Source organism: Asparagus officinalis, chromosome 5 (genome assembly GCF_001876935.1).
Source record: "Asparagus officinalis chromosome 5, Aspof.V1, whole genome shotgun sequence".
Lineage (NCBI taxonomy): Eukaryota > Viridiplantae > Streptophyta > Magnoliopsida > Asparagales > Asparagaceae > Asparagus > Asparagus officinalis.
The window spans coordinates 115069391-115087832 of record NC_033798.1 but is presented as its reverse complement, the minus strand read 5'-3'; the positions used below and the strand labels follow the sequence as shown (position 1 = coordinate 115087832).

Here is an 18442-nt window from a genome sequence, read left to right as displayed (position 1 = left end):
CTTTTTTATGCATCAATGCATGGTTTATCATTTTTGTGATGCCTAAATGATGATTTGTAAAATGCTTATGCCAGTTTCTCATTTTGTGATCAATGCATGGTTAAGATAATACCCATGTTTTGTTTCTTACATATTTTTTATTATGCATACGGTTGGTGGATCGTTGTCAGTTTAGCTCCTGTATGTCATCTAGTCTATTTGACAGGGGGAGTTTTTGACATAAATTTCTTTACTTCTATTATCTATGCTTATATGCAGGGGGAGCATTGCTCCTATCTTTCATTTTTCCCTCTTTTTGATGTTGTCAAAGGGGGAGAAAACTACCACATATATAGCTTACAAATTAATTCTGTTATATATGATCATGTGTGTTTTATATATATGGTCATGTATGATTTATTCTTGTTTTGGGTTATATGTGGATTATCAGTGTATACTTTACATTCATGTATAAATTGTTTGCCATCATCAAAAAGGGGGAGATTGTTGACCCTATAGTTTTGATGATGATTTGACAAACAATTTATTACTAATAAGTTTTCTAGTGTTTTGTGTTTATGTTCTCTTTTCAGGTATTTCAACACAGCGTTAAAGATTCAAGTTCATCTGCGTGGATTTACCTAGGTATTTGTTTATTTTCTTACATATATAAGTATGATTATATCTAAGCTCAATATATATACACTTAACACGATCTTTGCCATTTTCTATCATATAGATGATTTTTCTTTAAACGTTGTTAAAATATCTTTATCTCTTGTTTACAGCTCTCTCATACTTTATTATATACATATAATATATGCACAATATATATATGAATATTTACAAGTCCTATATCAAACTTTCACTTTCATAAAAATACAGGTTTTCTAATCATTTTTCAAAAACAGGTAGTTTTCACAAACGAAATTCGTTTTTCCAAAAATTCCTTTTCAAACATGTTCATTTCATCATTTATAAACTTCCCCAAAGTTTCACTATTTTTGGATATGAATTGATATTTTTAACGAATTCTCAAAACTGACCCAAAACCTGTCATTTTTCACATATCAGATTTCGGTCGACCGATACGGTCGACCGACGGTAGTCTGTTTTCTGAGAATTTCTTTGAGTATTTTCCGGTCGACCGGAATTTCCGTCGGTCGACCGAAATATCCATTCGGTCGACCGAAATTCACGTCGGTCGACCGCCTGCTTCAAAACATGTTTTCTCTGGGTTTTTGAACTAATCGGTCGACCGTACCGGTCGACCGACGAGTTGACAAACTGAGCCTAACGGCTAGTTTTTCAAATGGGCTTTTTGGTCTTTTTCTTATTTTTAGCTGTTGTAATGGGGTGCTATATATACCCCATTGCTGCTCTTCTTCTCTATTAATCAAGAAATCCAAGTTTGCTGTTTAACAAGTTGTTAATCGCGTTTAAGAGCTGTTTAAGAGTTGTTTCATCAATCTGTTTTCAAGAGAAGTTTTTCTACAACAAGAAGTGGCCTTCAAACCCTATTGGAACCATCATTTCTTCAGCTCTTCTTGTTCATTGAGAAGTTTTCTAAACTCTTTCCTATATAGCTTATTATTTCACTTTCATTTGATTAGCTATATTCATTGAGTTATTTATTGAGTTTGATTCACTATTATCACACACACTTATTGAGCTTTATATTCTCATATTATATTGTGGGTTGTGGTGTGGGATTTAGTGAGTGTGAGCTTCATTGTGTTCTCACTTGTCAATTGAGAACAAATTACTGTATTTGACTTTTGTTTGTGAGAATCACTTGTAATACACTTGTACACCGAGAGAAGTGTGAGGAGAGAGAGACGGGGTCAAATCCAATAGGAGTGGCGTCGATTGACGAACCTAGGGAGAGGTTGTAATCGAGCACTTGAGGAGGAGGACACGGGCTAGGTTCCTACACTTAGTGTGTAAAGTGTGATTGTTGAGTGATTGTGTAGTGTGAGAGTTTTCGGTGAACTTGTAAACCGAGTGTGTAGAAGTTCCGGCTTCCAAACCGGAGTGTGATAGTGGATATCTCCTCGAGGTGAGGAGCGGGGACGTAGGTCGTGGGGACCGAACCTCGTGAACATATTGTGTGTTTGAGTTTTGCTTGTCTCATTTTTATTTGTACACATTCTTACTGATCTTATTATTCATATCTATCTCTTGCAAGAACTAATTGATCAACATAATTTTAAATTGCTATAAATTGGGATTAGATTAGCTTAAGACCCTAATCACCCCCCCTCTAGGGTCTAACAAGGAGGAACAAAGTTGGAACAGGAGGAACATGATCGACGACGACGAAGTTCAAGCAAAACGACGAAGGAGACAGTTTTCTGCATCGCGGTCGACCAGCAATGGCGCGGCGGTCGACCGACGTCGTGCACAGCTGGGTGCACAGGCCAGGAGCTCATCGCGGTCGACCGCATGTGGCGCTGCGGTCGACCGCTCAAAGTCCAGAGAGCAGGCCAGAGTTCTGTCTTCGTCGCGGTCGACCGAGCATGTCGCTGCGGTCGACCGCCCAAAGCCGCACGTGGTGCGGCGGTCGGCCGGAGTCGGGTTTTGGCCCAGTTTCGAATTTTAACGTGTTTTGATCTGTTTCCTGTTTTAGTTGTTAAACCCTTAAGTCTATAAAAGGGTTGATTAGGGCATGATGTATTAAGACGAAAATTAGTGAATTTTTCTCCTGCGGCGGCCGTGGACGTAGTTTCTCACATTGAGAAGCGAACCACGTAAATCTTGTGTGTTTGAGATTGTTTGATTTTCTCTCTTCTCTCCTAAATCTCTATTTTCAAATCGCATCAGGGGGGTTGTGCATCCCCAACAGGGGGGAGATTTGAGGAACTAATTCAGAGTATGAAGATTTATGGGTTTTCTATCAAAATAAGAATGATTTTGGAGACTATTATTGGAAAAAGTTTGGCGATTTCGTGGGAAATACCCCAAACTTTTTTTTGGAGGTTTTGTGAAATTTACCCCAGTTATTATACAGACTAACCTACAGAAAGAAGTTTTATGAGTCTATGAGAATGTGAAAAAACTAACTACTTTGTTAAACATAGATTATGGTATTTCTGATACTTATATAATGGTAAAAAAACGAAAAGAGAAACCAATAATTTTTACATTCAACCTTCGGGTACAATCTAATCACAAATTACATTTCTCAAGGTATACATATCACAACCATCTCATAAAAAGTACATCTAAAAGGCAAAAACTGAAGAATGTACTCTCAAATTAACTATTTTCCCTCAGTCAACCATTTGAAGCATCACCCCTAATTCTTTTGGGCTTTTGATCCTTGGAGGTGTAGAATGGTCAGTGGGTGCAATTTGCTCCTGGCCCAAAATGACTCCTTGCTTTCTCATGTAATCCCATCTATCTTGAAACAAATAAATAAATGCAAAAGCTACTACCTCCATAGTGAAGAGAATTGTCCATAATTTTACACTTCTTGACGTCTTTTTATGGTAAGCATGTAAACCAATGTATATGTTCATTATACCAGCTATGCATATTCCAGTTCCAAGAAGCCAATGCGCAAAGTACCATAAACTTCTTACTTTCACTCCTCTGTTCCAAAAAAGAAAAAGAAAAGTTAGAACTCGAAAAATAATACCTTTTTTAGTTACATACATGGTTGATTTCAGTTAAATATCTACCTGGGTACGTTTTCACTTTCTATGTCAACACAAGACTTGTAAATATGAAATCATGAGAAACTACTTTAACAACGGAGTAGTTTATCTTAACCTTTTGCTTTCCATTTACTTTTGGGAAAATGTGCAAAATAGTCCGTTTTTGCTAATTATTTAGCAAAATAGGCCGTTTTGCTAAATAATTAGAAAATAGACATCTTTTGGAAAAAAAAAAGGTCGATTTTGAAAAACAAGATTCAGAAAACATACGGGACTACTAGTCACGTATGTTTAGAGCCAACTTAATCACGGATTAGTGACGTAGAAAACATACGGGATTAGTAGTCTCGTATGTTTTCTGTGCTGTTTTACAAAATAGACCTCTTTTTGGCCTGTTGGCCAAAAAGATGTCTATTTTGCTAATTATTTAGCAAAACGGTCTATTTTGCTAAATAATTAACAAAAACGGACTATTTTGCAAATTTTTCCGGTTGCTAGACATCTTTTAGGTCAAAATGTCATATATTACGATGTGAATATCATCACATTGAGATGTTTTACCAAATTTCTTTATCAGACAGGTAATTGTTTAGGTCCATGATATCTATCTTAAAAGTAATGAGATTTTGAGATGTTTATCAGTAACTAACCCTGACATATATAGGATGTAGAAGTGACGAACACGGCGAAGAACAACTCAAGAAACAAGCAGGAAACAAGCAGGCAGCTTGCCGGTCGACCACGAGATCAGCTGCGATCGACCGGCAAACGTGCACACTACATGGTGCATTTTCGGATTTCTGTCTGGTCGATCGCGGCGTCAAGTGTGGTCGACCGCGGACCCTGTAATCGATTTTTCCAATTTCTGTCATTCTGTCTAGTCAACCGTGCGGTCGACCGTGACTCGGGTCTGAGCCTGGGCTTTTGTTTTCTGACCCGTTTCGTTTTGCGTTGATATATAACACTAAACCTGATTAATAGGGTTAAGCAAGGACGATTTGAGCAGACTTTTGAGAGAGTATTGTACATCCTTTGTGGGAGGATTTGAGAGAGATCTAGAGAGCTTTGTTTGAGAGTTTTTCGTGAGATTTGTAACCATATTTGTAATTCTCTTCATCTCTAATAGTAAGAACTCCCCCCTCCTTGCCTCGTAGACGTAGGCAACTTGCCGAACCACGTAAATTCATTGTATTGCTGTGATTTGTGATTTGTGGTTGTGTTTGGTTTTGATCTTTCTCGTTGTCTTGTCGTGCACTATTTGGTCTTTCGAGCTTCACTAAGCACAACATAGGAAAGAGTATGGTTTGAAGTCAAATTACCTGTGAGGTCTAAACAATCCAATCAAGGGTTGAATCAATAGCAATGCATAGAATGCCAGCCCAATTCTTTGATGAGCGTTGTTGAAGGAGTTCTCAAAATTCTTTACTGAGAGAACTGCTCCAGCAGTAGCAAGCAGCACTGAAACTATCTGTCAGTTCAGAGAATAAAAAAGTAAACATAATGGTATAATCAGTCTCTAAGTACAGCTTAGTATAAAGCAATAATTGACTTTAAATAATCTTGAAAGTGTCATCATTATGAGATGTCTAGCTTTAAAGGCTATTGAATGTAGGCAATATTTTAAATGAAATAGTACTATTTAGTGTTTTGTTAGTTAGATGCTTTGCAGAAAGTAATTAAAGGAGAGAAAATTAACCTGAAGGATGACATGAGAATAGAAGAGAATTTTAAGTCTCTGACCACATTCAACTCTTTGTGACATTCTGATTACTAGTATTCCAATAGGCATCAAGAAACCAACAGAAGCCCATAGCAGAAAAGCATGGAGTTTTATTTGGAAGGACAGCTGAGGGGTTATCTGCAAACATCAGAAGGAAATAGTTTTTTTTTTTTTTTTTGTCACGGAAAAAAAAGAACTTAAGATGAAGAAAATCTCTCTCAGGTTCCTGAAAGAAAAGACTTTTGTGAGGTACGTATGAAAAATTAGCATAACTTACCTTAATAAGAAGCAGTGAGATTCATGTAAAAACGTAAATATTTTCTCAAGCAGAAACACAAACAATGATGACAACTGAACCGTAATTAGAATAAAAGATTCAAGCTAAAGCAATGCAAAATGTTGTAAACCTTAACTTGTAACTTAGTCTCTTGAAGATTGCTAGAAAATAGTACCATCCTTTTTTTCTCAAAAAGTTTTAAAAAAACCAAGAAAAAAGAGAATACCTTGGAAGAATGTGGTTGAGTGATCTTGTGGGTATGAACTGATCTTCGGGATTCTGTTGATGAATCCACTAGTTCTGAAAGAAACACTAGAATCGCAAAACCTGACAATAACACTGAAGTATTCTTTCGTCGAGAAGCTAGCATTCTGAAGGAAAGCAAAATTTCTCAATACAATTGCTAACTGTGAACAGAGCTTCTATAAAAGATAAAAAAGCAAAAAAATAAAATTTAGAAGAAACCACTCTAGGAAGAAATACTCTTAGAAGAGTGTTGATGTCAGTAAGCCAACATTCCAAACAAAAGGATAGCATTAACAATCATAAGGTACATTAACAATCATAAGGTAGCTTGTTAGCCAATAAAAGAATCACAAAAGGAGAAAGGCGCGCTAAGGCTATAATAAGATGAGATAGAGGCTTTGGAGGGGTGAATATATTGGCAGAACTGGATGTGGGGTATAGTATTAGAGAGTACTGAAACTTTTGGCCAACCTTGCTCAGCTTTTTGTTGAGATTGTGGAGTTGCAGAGAGCACGAAGTAAAAGGTGGCCACTGTAAGTAGAGATTAGTCAGAGGAGTGGGAAAAACAAAAGAGAGTGCAAAATGGTTGGTGAGATGCAATGAAAATGGAATTGCATTCTGTTACTTGATGGCCCCTTTTGTCACTGGTCTTTGTATAATTCGAACTACCGGAAAGCGGTTAAGGGCGGTGCGACCCACGGCTGTGGGTCGGGTTATTTTTGCAACCCGATTCGAATCCAAGTTCAGATTTCGGTTTACAATGCAATTGGTGGTTATCTTCCTATTTCAGACATTTATTTAGTCTTGAATAGAAGACCTTCCATAATCAAAAGCCATGCTTAATTTAGTCCCGCAGAATCCTATTACTCCCAAAAATGTAGGTTTTAAATGTTACTTAAATTATCTTTAAAGGTAGGAACCAGATTACTAAATAATTCAATGTACATGTGGAATAAATAAATTAATCACAGCTAAATCAGAATTATGCCAAATTCAGACACATCTAACATACACATCTAACAAACTAGGTGCAAAGTGCAGGCCACATTAAATACTGCGGAGCATTTCTTAATAAAAGTTTGAAGTAGTGTTGTAGAAACAAAAATGGAGTGCAGAATGTAGTAGACTCCAAGCCGAACCTATGTTGTTCATCGTCTGATACATATGCAATATTATTAACTTTGCTATTTATATGAATATCAAAATTGAATATTATATATCCCCTCCTCTAGATCTTGAGATTCTTTTAAGTTGATGAAGTCATAGAAGAAGAAAAAACATCATCATGTTGATGTTGAGGTTGATGTAAGAAACTACGTAACACTTGCCCTTACAAATTACCATACAGAGATCACCTTTATTGTCCTCAAAGAACCAAAAGATTGGTTCATTTCTTACTAACAACTTGCTACTATGGGAAAGGGTAGGAGAAACGTTGATGTCAACATGTCATAGTCTCTCTTTTATAAATCAAGGTTGCTGATTATGAAGAATATGTAACTTAGAAACACAGAGAACAAGTGCATAAAAGTATATTATGCCGTGTGCTAGTCCCCCACAACTTATTGTATGTACTTCAATTAACAGAAATGTATAGATTCAGACAGATTCAGATATTTTCTTTTGTTAGGATTGTGGTGCATACTGTTACTTTTGTTTACAATTGACCCCTTTAGTGGAGCACAAGGGGGGTTGGGTCTTGACAATTTTTTGAACAATTTTGCAATCTTGTTTTATGTAATTACGTGCCTGTATGATTGAAAAAGTACATGATCAAACTTAAGGTTTGTGTTTATTGGATGAGGAATTACTGAGCTAAATATTGTATTTCATCGGTTGACGGCTGTGGAGAATATATCAGATAACTGCTTTATGAAATTTATTCAAAAAGTGCTCTATGCAAAAACTTAAATTTATGAGCAGAACAAGGTAATGTTTTGAAAGGAGCATGTAACATTAGCTATAAAGTCTATTCACTTGTGTGCTAATTTTCATGCTCATAAAGTTTCTGTGAATCCTTGCTGACTGATGCTCTTCTCATGAACATTGGAAACTATCAAACAAAGTGTTACTTTAACAAAGTTATGTGCTCACCCTAACCTAGTATCAATAGCATATTTGTTTTTGAAAAAAAAAAGTAAAAAAAGATGATCCATGGAAGCCAATCAAATCAATTACTGTTGCATCGGAATAAAGTGAAAGCACGTTCATTATCTTTTATCTACCTCTGAAAAATTTTCCCACTGTAACATCATCCACCAAGAGTTGAAAGCACTGATAAACAAAGGAAATATAAGTTTATCCTGCTTTGATCTGTTTTCCTCTACACTTCGTACTTTTAACCCATTGTATTGTCTCTTCATCCTAATTTTTTTTATAGTACTACTTGCTTAAAGAGGAAAACTAAATTAGAGAACACAGTCTAATTATGTGCACACCAAGTTCTTTTGTGAGTATAATCATACAGCATGACATGAATAAATAATATGAAGAAGATAAATAAAACTAATCCATGCATGATTTGCTTATATATGCAATTATATACTGATATCTATTCTATAGATTTGGATTGGGCGGGCCACCATCCACTTGATTTCTAGAAACTCTAATTATGTGATGGTGGAATAGTACAGCTCAAAAAAAAAAAAAAAAAACCCCACTAGGCTTTGATCTTTCAATATATATGCTCCCTCAGTGGTTGCAAAAAAAAAAAAAAAAAAACCCCACTAGGCTTTGATCTTTCAATATATATGCTCCCTCAGTGGTTGAACAATATAATCTTACCTCTCTAAGAACAAATTAGCATTGATATCGCTAACATTTTCCAATTCTGAATAATTTTCTTATTCTGATAAAGCTTTCAGGTGATGAAGTTGACAAGTCACATGCTCGTGTCAGAATATAATCATTGCTAGCTTGAAAGAAAATGGTTGAAATTTTCACAAAACCTCCTGAATTTTTGGGGAATTTTGCACACTTCCTCAAAACTTCGAAACTCCAAGAAAACATTCTTGAACTTTCAAAATAATACTAAATCACTCAAACTGTTAGAAAATATGATAAATGGCATTAATAAGTAGAGTAATTTGTTACAATTATGACAAATCAGGATTTCTGATGAAAATTTAGAATGAAGAACATCCATGTAGGAGGACAACACAACAATAATCAGGTCTCATTTTTAGAGTTTTTGATCTGCACGTTATTGTCGCCTAAGGAGTTTAGTTTACTTTTGAAAGTTCAGAGGAGCGTTCTCTGGTTTATAAGCTCGGAGGTGTTTGTGAAATTTACCGAAAACTTTTTTGAGCATTGTTCATGATTAGTTCATAACAAAGAGAGGAGTTGAATTGAAGGATAATCATGAGCTTGGTCCTTTCTTAACCACCATATAATTATAAAAGCATGTGTACTAATTGCAAAATGTCAAGACTCAAAAGCACATGTGGGTCATGCAAGCACAACTGTTTGAGACCAAAAGAGGTCAGATGAATGGAGATTGGAAGCAAATCCTTTCACAAGATTTCATAAGCTTTTGCTTTCTCTTTGAAAACCGATGGAGGAGCAGCTTGTTTCGTGTCAAAGAAAAAGACCTGTACAGGGAGGTGGAAACTTCTACAGCCTTTTTCAATTAGGATGCTGGAGGATTACAACCCATGTCAAATCAGAGAGAGAGAGATTAAGAAACAACAATGATTTGCCTAATTGGCTAAATATTCTAAGTAACACTCAAACTGAAGGTAACGTATTATTAGTTAACAATATAGCATAAAGACATCCGAAGCATCTCTAAAGACTTGTAGCTTCACATTTTACTCCCTTTGATAAAGACTGGCTCATAAATTTTCTCTCAATTATTACTTTTTTTTCATGTTCGTGCGCCTTCAGAACCTCCTTTTATCCTTTACCTTTTGAAATATCGGCATGATTGACTCTAGTTACATGACATGGGAAGCCTCTTGGATGGTACAAATTATCACTGTTGAAATCTCAATAGTTGAGCAAGAAACAATGGGAAAAGACTCGCCAAAGAATAGCCGTGTACAGTCAAGAACCAAGAAAGATGCTTAAGATTAAGGAAATTCTGTTCCTAACGTTCATGAGAGAATGCTTGAGAATGCTAGAAACTTTATAATAAATCAGATGAATACAAATACACCTCAACTTAAAGCCTAAATTCTAAATGCGGCTTCATTAGTTCGCTGAAAGAGAACATTCAAGACAAAATTTTAGATGTCACTGGTGTACCCCGTAACTTCAAACAGGTTGTAGGAGTTTCTTTCTGCATTTGTTGGTGCGATTGATCTTCGAAGATAATCACAAGCATGACTTAAACTAATAAGCCTGGATACTGAATTGACACATGTGAGCCTCATCCCCATCACATTTCATTGTCAATAATGTTCTTTATCATCTCTGGAGGAATCAGCCCTTCAGTTCGGATTGCATCCTTATTTGGGTCTGGGCTGATGAAATACAGTGTCGGTAGCCCCCTTACCTGTCACAGTTACAGTAATATAGCATTTACATTCGGCAGGCTCCTGAGAGAAAAATCTAAGTTTTCTCAAGAAAATAGCTGTAATTTTCCTCTTACCTGCATATCACGTGCGAATTCATACTCATCATCAGTATCTACTTTGACAAAGTGTACACTGTTCTCATACTCGACAGCTAGCTGCAAGAAACATTGGCATCAGTTTCTAAGTTTCACCAGGGCACTATCTACTCTTCAACCCAGAAAAAACAGCTAGCATATGATTTTTGCTAAGTAATCTCTATAAACTAGTCTGAGAGCCTACAACTATATGTCTTGGCAATAAAATGTGAGTAAATAATATTATTTTTAACTGGTTTGGAATAATCATAATGTTGGTTCTCAATATCTGCCTCTAGAAATAAGGTTATATAAATAAGGTTGCTGGCAAAAAAACACATCTTAGTAGATAAGAAATGTATAACTGAAAGCAATACCAGAAATACTGAGGTCAAGTTCTTTTGCAGTGAGGAATGTGAGAGGATACACATGATAAACATGGCATAATAAACATGACAAAGCTCATACTAATGATCCGTTAGTCTCCTGAGACCCTGACAGCAAATCATCATGAACATTATGCATGCGAATGCACTGAAAATATAAGATCATTTCCTCTGCACCCCCAAAACTAGAAATAGGGAGTCAAAACGCTTTTCCAAGTATTAGAATGAAACACGGCTTCTGGAGTATGGAGCATTAGCGGTTCTCACCAAAACAAGCTACAGAGAAGGCTTTGAAGACCACATTTAACATGAAAATGAAAAGTAGGAAATATCAACAATTATATGCTCCCAATCACATAAAGCAGTTCAATATGCTTAGGAGAGCGAAACATTTTTTACAGCATGACAGGGGAGATGAAATAATTTCACAGCAGCATTCTTAAGCGTGACCGCCATTCTGGAATCCTTAAATTAAGTGCAAGGGTGCAATAAACTCACCATATCTCCAATGAAGACAATCTCAAAGGAGAGACTAATTATCAATAAGAAAAGAGAAACAATGAAGTAGGGAAAACTACTTCTCTAGATAACCATCCAAATATATTAAAAGTCTCACGCTAATCTTCAACAAATTTCTTTGCAGAACCCAAACAAACTGTTTTCTGATTTTTAACCCACAAGAATCAGAGAAGTCATATTTATTATGATTTAGGACCCACAAAAATCAGACACCAAGATTCATACTTTTGCTGCCAATAATCTTCAAATTAGAATGCTATTTTACAAAGTATGTTCTGCCTGCATGCAAGGCATGCTTCCAACATATGGGAGATGCAAGCATAAGTCTATATCATATTTTAACCAACAATATGATCGTTTGGGACCTTTGTTCAAACTTCAAAGCATATTTACAGCATTCTTTTCTGAAAACGTCTCCATTTAGATAATATAACAAATTCAGACTACTTAGAGACTTTATGAAGGCTCAATGGTTTCATCATCTTATTAATAAGTGAATCACAATATTGCATCACTTCTTCAGTGTTAAACAAACAAGGATTCACTTTGAGAAACCATATGACATTTACATCCTGTCCTCCTGCTTTCTCTGAGCAACAATGATAACACAATCTAATAATCTAAATATAATTCTCCAAAAACTACATGGTCCTTTTATTATAGTATATATTTTAATCATAAGACATCCAAGACATAGTAAAATATCTGCATATATAGCTAGTGCACACCAAATTCAAATTCTTTTATCCTACTAGTACATATTTCCTGTAGGTAGTTGACTGGACAATCAATTCCTTTTTGATTTCAGTTAAGCAGTGATGCTTTGTAGAAAATAACAAAGACGTTCTTGATGCACCAAGTTAACTCAACACAAATTTAACCATGAAATTTACTTCAGTAATTTGTATAGGTGATTCAACTTTCTTATAACCAACAAGCTTTTCGGGATGTGACTTTCTAAAACAGGTATTAGAAGCCAAAGTAACTCAATGTTTCAGGTTCTTTGTTAGAAGTCATATTAAGTTGTGACATTGTTAAAAGAAAAGAAAGAAAATTTGCTTTTTCTTCAACAGAGTCCCTAAGTTGGTGAAGTCTTGCTATCCAAATAGTAGCAACAATTATGAAGCATTGTTGAAACTATTTGGTAGAGGAACCATGAATCTTTCTTTAAAAATACTTCTGAAACCTGAGCATCTTATCTCTCTGGCTGGTGGTTCTTTTTTTTCTTTTTTTTTTTCTTTTTTTTTAGAGTTGGGGGGGGAGGGGGGGCGGGCGGGGGGGGAAGGGTCGGGGCCGGTTCGGGTTGTGGAGAGACAATACGAGTGGAAAAACCATAATAATGCTGTGTAATGGGTAATCTCCAAAAGGAAATCCAGTTGCAGTCTTGCAGAAGGGTAAATTGTGAGATTGTGGACCAGTTAATGGATGATAATTTCAGATGATCTCTAATTCAAAATAGCTAATAAGATATATGTGGAAGATCATAGGTTCAACTTGAGCAGATGCCCAGATCAAACCCCAAACGAGGTAGCGATCAAGAAGAATTTGAACAGGTTGCTACTTAAGAACCTGGCTATTGCTAGAGACACTTCACTACAAATAGATAGAACTCAACGTGTTTACACCTAAAGTCAATACAATTTGTCTAAATTTTGGCAAATGCAGCAGCAACAAGTTAAAACTCTTAATTTTGAGAGAGACCAAGCAGACACTTTAAAGATTAGATGGATATATCTAATGGAGATGGTAAGGGTCATCCTTTAGTATATCTGTCCATATAGCTGCTTAATTTATTCAACAGTTCATGGATATCCTACGGTCAGATATTACTCCAGAGACAACAACCATGTTAAAAATCACGCTTTAATTATATGGCAGACGTCCTCCCTAATCCCACCATCTCCTGCAAATGGTTCATTCTGAGTACTGAGAATCATGTTTTTACATCCACGAAGGCAATATATAGAGAACACGTCGAGGGAGTCTCAGAAGAGACATCACTATCAACAATTGCAAACACATAAAATGTCTCTTATGAGAATCTATTACCCAGTGTGCATAACAATTGTAGCTACTAGCCAGTTGTACGAAATGCACAGAAGGATGGCCATCAGTACCTCTCATGTTTTTGCACAAGAATAGATCTTAGATCTCAACAGAACATGTGGACGGCAGCCTTAATTTAGCAGATTGATACCGAAAAACATGTCTTTTAAATTAATCCAAATGTCAGGCAAAGACAATAATTGGCTTGTGATTCACTTAAAACGTCACAAAAAAATCACTGGTTAAACTCACAAATCTCCAAACTAAAAGTCCACTCTTCATCATCATCACGTTTTTTCAACATTCATAAATATTCATCGGCAAGACTAATAGCCTACAACGAGTCAACCATGCTCTATTTACATCCCTAGGCATCCATCCAGAATCATATCGTGGAATTTAAAGCCGAACTTCAAACTGGCCTATAATACCTCCTAAAAGTTCTAATTTTGATTAGATAACTCGACTATCAAAATCTAAAGAAACATGGGTCTCTTGCCAAAATTGAAACTTGACTAATTTTTAACCAGCAATGTAACAAATAATAGGACATAACTAGCCAGAGAATTACTGTTTCGAGCTCTTGGGCCATGAGAATGCACGGCCCACACCAAGTAGCATAGAAATCCACAACAAGGGGAACGCTCCTCTCTCCCTTCACCATATCCTCCACTTCCTTCGCCGACACTTTTTTCTGCAAAAACAACAAAAATCGAAATCAAAATCGAAAACCAGCAAACACCCAAAAGATAAAATAAGAAAAGAGATGAGATTCATACAATGAGATAGTCCTCTCTGATGTACTTGGATTTTGCAGCAGCCAAGGCCATTATTTTGCTGGTTCTGCTTCTGCTGGTGTTCCCTTTGAAGCTGAGAGAAGAATAAGATGCTGGGAAAGTGATGGGTCGTTGAGCATTGGTTGAATTTAGGCCCATGAAGCATTTGGAGCTTTGGATTATAGTGGCCATGGCCGTTTTCTGCTCAGGGGGCGAGTGGGAGAGAATAAAGAGGCAACCGGGGAAGTTCAACCATGGAGGAGGCCCCTGCGTCTTATCCGATCTACTCTCTTTCATATTGCCCCCGAAATAAAGAGTAAATTACAAATATCACCTTACATTGTATATAGAGGGAAAAGCAAATGAATAATTTTTCACTTTAGCCCTTTTAAAATTTTTTATTATTAAAATCGACCATTTTTTCTTTTATTTATCAAAACCGACCCGATTTCTTAATTAGCGGCTTAATCACATTCCTAATTAGTCGGGGTTGCCAACCCCGACTATTTAGGAGGGTCTTAAACCCTAATTAGAAGCCTTAAACCCTAAAAATTAATATCCTAAATAGTCGGGGTTGGCAACCTCGACTAATTAGGAATGTGATTAAGCCGCTAATCAAGAAATCGGGTCGGTTTTGGTAAATAAAAGAAAAAAATGTCGATTTTAATAATAAAAAATTTAAATAGGGTTAAAGTGAAAAATTGTTCGAAAAGCAAATACATAAAAGAAAACAACGGGTTCGTTTCATGTACCCCTCAAATCTTTCGTATTTAAATTTCTGATACTGAATTCTTGTAAATAACCTCCGAAATAACTCAAAATCTTGAATATTACAAATAAGGAGCGATGTCATTTTTGTTAAGAATTCACTTTCCTCATCAGCCATCATGCAGCTACGCCCTCGATAGAGGGAGGCTGCGATAATCCATTAGATCTTCCTCGAGTGTTCATGATCTTGAACCCTAATCTATAGCTTTTTTCTTCTCTCTTGAGAAATTTCTCTAAAAGTTTTATTCTGGTAGCGAATATTCTTTCAAGATATATTCGATGGTCTGTTTGGTTATTTCCTAAAAACCAAGAAATGGAAATGAAAAAGTGGAAATCTCAAAAAATATAATTTCATCAATTTCCATCCCTAAAACTCACCCACAGCATCCAATAAAATATTATTTTCATCCAATAACTCATCTACCACATCTAATAAAAAAATATTTTTATCCAACAACTCATCCACCACATCTAATAAAATATTATTTTTACCCAACAACTCATCCACCACACTTAATAAAATATTATTTTCATCTACAACATCATTCAACTCATCTCATCTCATCATTTCAAATCATTCACATTATCCAATAAGATGGTGACAACTCATCTCATCTCATTAACATTTTATTTCCATCCATTTCCTCCAAAAAAGCTAGGAAAACGATTTCCCTAAGTGTGGGTCACATCATCCAATAATATAATGACAAGTCATCTCATCTCATCTATTTTCTTATTTTTAAGAATGAACCAAACAAAAGAAAACAATCTATTATAAGAAACATATAGAAATATGTTTCTTATAATTCATTTCCTTATTTTTTTTACCAACCAAACAACATCAAAATAATTTTTCTTAAAAAATCACTCATATCATCCTATAATAAGGTGACAACTAACATCATCTCATCTCCATTTCTTTGATTTCCTTTTTTTTTTAGCCAACCAAACATTCCCAAAACAATTTTTCTTAGAAATAGTTTTCCATTTCTATGATTTGCCTCTTTTTTTAGGCAAACAAACAGCCCCTAAAAGAAGAAGGAAATTAAAGAAATGGAGATGATATGATGTTAGTTGTCACCTTATTATAGGATGATGTGAGTGATTTTTTAAGAAAACTTGTTTTGATGTTCTTTGGTTGGCAAAAAAAAATAATGAAATGAAATATAAGAAGCTTATTTCTTGTAATAGGTTATTTTCTTTTGTTTGGTTCATTCTTAAAAATAAGAAAATAGATGAGATGGGATGAATTATCATTATATTATTGGATGATGTGACTCACACTTAAAGAAATCGTTTTCCTAGCTTTTTGGGATGAAATGAGTGGAAATGAAATATTAATGAGATGAGATGAGTTGTCACCATCTTATTGGATGATGTGAATGATTTAAAAGGATGAGATGAGATGAGTTGAGTGATGTTGTGGATGAATTGTTGGATGAAAATAATATTTTATTAGATGTGGTGGATGAGTTGTTAGATGAAAATAATATTTTATTAGATATGATGGATGAGTTGTTGGATGAAAATAATATTTTATTAGATGTTGTGGATGAGTTGTTGGATAAAAATAATATTTTATTGGATGTTGTGGGTGAATTTTAGGGATGAAAATGGATGAAATTGTACTTTTTGAGATTTCCACCTTTTCATTTCTATTTCTTGGTTTTTAGAAAATCAACCAAACAGACCCTTAGCCAACCAAACTGTTAATGCTCGTGAACAAACAGTCGATGAGGATTTTCCCGCAGTCGGATGCAGTTTCGATCCTACCGACGATGGGGAAGAATGAGAGGATGAATGTTGGGGCCGCTTTCCTTCTTCAACTTTATGCCTGGTTCTCAGAGCTCTGGTGAGCGGATCACCTGCACACACAAGAATCGTGGGAGTACGGGGCTTGTTTGCCTCGTGGTACCTCCGACGATCAAGTCAGCTGGTGTGCTTGGTCCGGTCAATAGAGGAATAGTACCCCCCTCTAATATGTAACTAGAGATTTTTTTAGGTAGTGATGGAGAGACCGAACCTCTTTTCAGGATGAATAGCGTCTGTATTTATAGAGGATGCCAAGGACAGAACAGGTATTTAGTGAGGAGGCGACAACTGTTGATGGCGAGAGGTGAGCTGGAGGCTGAGTCATCCTTTACCCTATTCGTGTCGATTGATGAGTGATGGCGGGTCACTTCAGCGACATGGGGAATCAGCAGCCGTTGAGGCTTGTCAGCGGGTGATGTGGAGTCACTTCTGTGGCATAGGGAATCAACAGCCATTGAGGCTTGTCTATGGGTGACATAGAGTCACTTCTGTGGCATGAAGAATCAGCAGCCGTTGAGGCTTGTCTGTGGGTGACGTGGAGTCGTAATGATGATCATAGATGGTAAAATAATGCTGGGAAGTAATGTTCTAAGTCGCCCCGGAGGAAGTGTCGGCCTGTTGTTGAGTAGCAATCTTTCGCCCGACTGAGTCCGCCTTTCGAGTCGTCTTTGGGGAGCGACGCCGGCTCGACTAGATTCATTCTCGGGATAACATATTTGTAAGTAACAGGGAACACTCTATAACACAAACATTCACAAAATAATTTTTCTTAGGGCCTGTTTGTTTCGTAAAAAAATGCAGAAAGTGGGGGAAAGAAAATTAATATAGGTGAATTTTGCTATTTCCCCCCACTTTCAGATGTTTGGTTTGTCAAAGCTATAAAAAAAGTGGGGGAGAAAATGAGTTGTCACCATATTATTAGATGAGATGAGTAATTTTTGATGTTTTTATCCACTTTCCTTGTTTAGGTTTTTTTCTTGTGTTTGGTTCATTCATAAAAGTAAGAAAATAGATGAGAGAAGATGAGTTGTCATTATATTATTGGATGATGTGACTCATACTTAGGAAAATCAATTTCCTTGTTTTTTTGGAGGAAAATGATGGAAGGAAAATTTTAATGAGATGAGATGAGATGAGTTGTCACCATATTATTGGATGATGCGAGTAATTTTTAAAGATGATAGAAAGTGAAGAAAAATGGGATGAGGTGAGTTGGATGAGTTGATTGATGTGACACATTTCTTATGTTTAGTTTATTTTTAAAAGTAAGAAATGAGATGAGATGAGATGAGTTGTCACCATATTATTGGTTAATGTGGAAGATTTGGAAGGATGGAAAATGATGAAAGTGAAGAAAAATGATGAAAATGAAAGAAAATGGGTTTTGGAAAATAAAGGAAACTAACCAAACAGGCCCTTAGAAGTAGTTTTCTATTTCTTTGATTTCCTTTTTTTTAAGGGAAACAAGCAGCCCTTAATAGTAAATAGTAAATGTAATGTGGATTAAAAAAAAGAAAAAAGAAAAAAGATCTTCCCTCTTCTCTTCTCAAAACTTTCAACTCTCCTTTCTCTCATCTTCGCATAACCCCTAAATTGAACCTCCAACAAATCGAGATCTAGGGTTTCTAACGGCCAACCGCCCATCAACAATCATCGGCGGCAC

General features: G+C 36.0%; 2 protein-coding genes across 2 annotated transcripts; both read right to left on the bottom strand.

Moving 5' to 3' along the window:
- On the bottom strand, positions 3100 to 6298 carry LOC109840798 (cytochrome b561 domain-containing protein At4g18260-like). The gene is made up of 5 exons (XM_020409572.1): positions 6119 to 6298; positions 5862 to 6006; positions 5335 to 5496; positions 4958 to 5106; positions 3100 to 3573 (listed from the first exon to the last, which is right to left on the bottom strand). Exons 2-5 carry the CDS (start codon positions 6003 to 6005, stop codon positions 3252 to 3254), a joined length of 777 nt encoding a protein of 258 aa, XP_020265161.1. The 5' UTR covers position 6006; positions 6119 to 6298; the 3' UTR covers positions 3100 to 3251.
- Positions 9921 to 14466, bottom strand: LOC109840797 (thioredoxin-like protein CITRX1, chloroplastic). The gene is made up of 4 exons (XM_020409571.1): positions 14203 to 14466; positions 13995 to 14117; positions 10473 to 10553; positions 9921 to 10376 (listed from the first exon to the last, which is right to left on the bottom strand). The coding sequence occupies exons 1-4, from the start codon at positions 14389 to 14391 to the stop codon at positions 10260 to 10262; spliced, it is 510 nt and encodes a 169-aa protein (XP_020265160.1). The 5' UTR covers positions 14392 to 14466; the 3' UTR covers positions 9921 to 10259.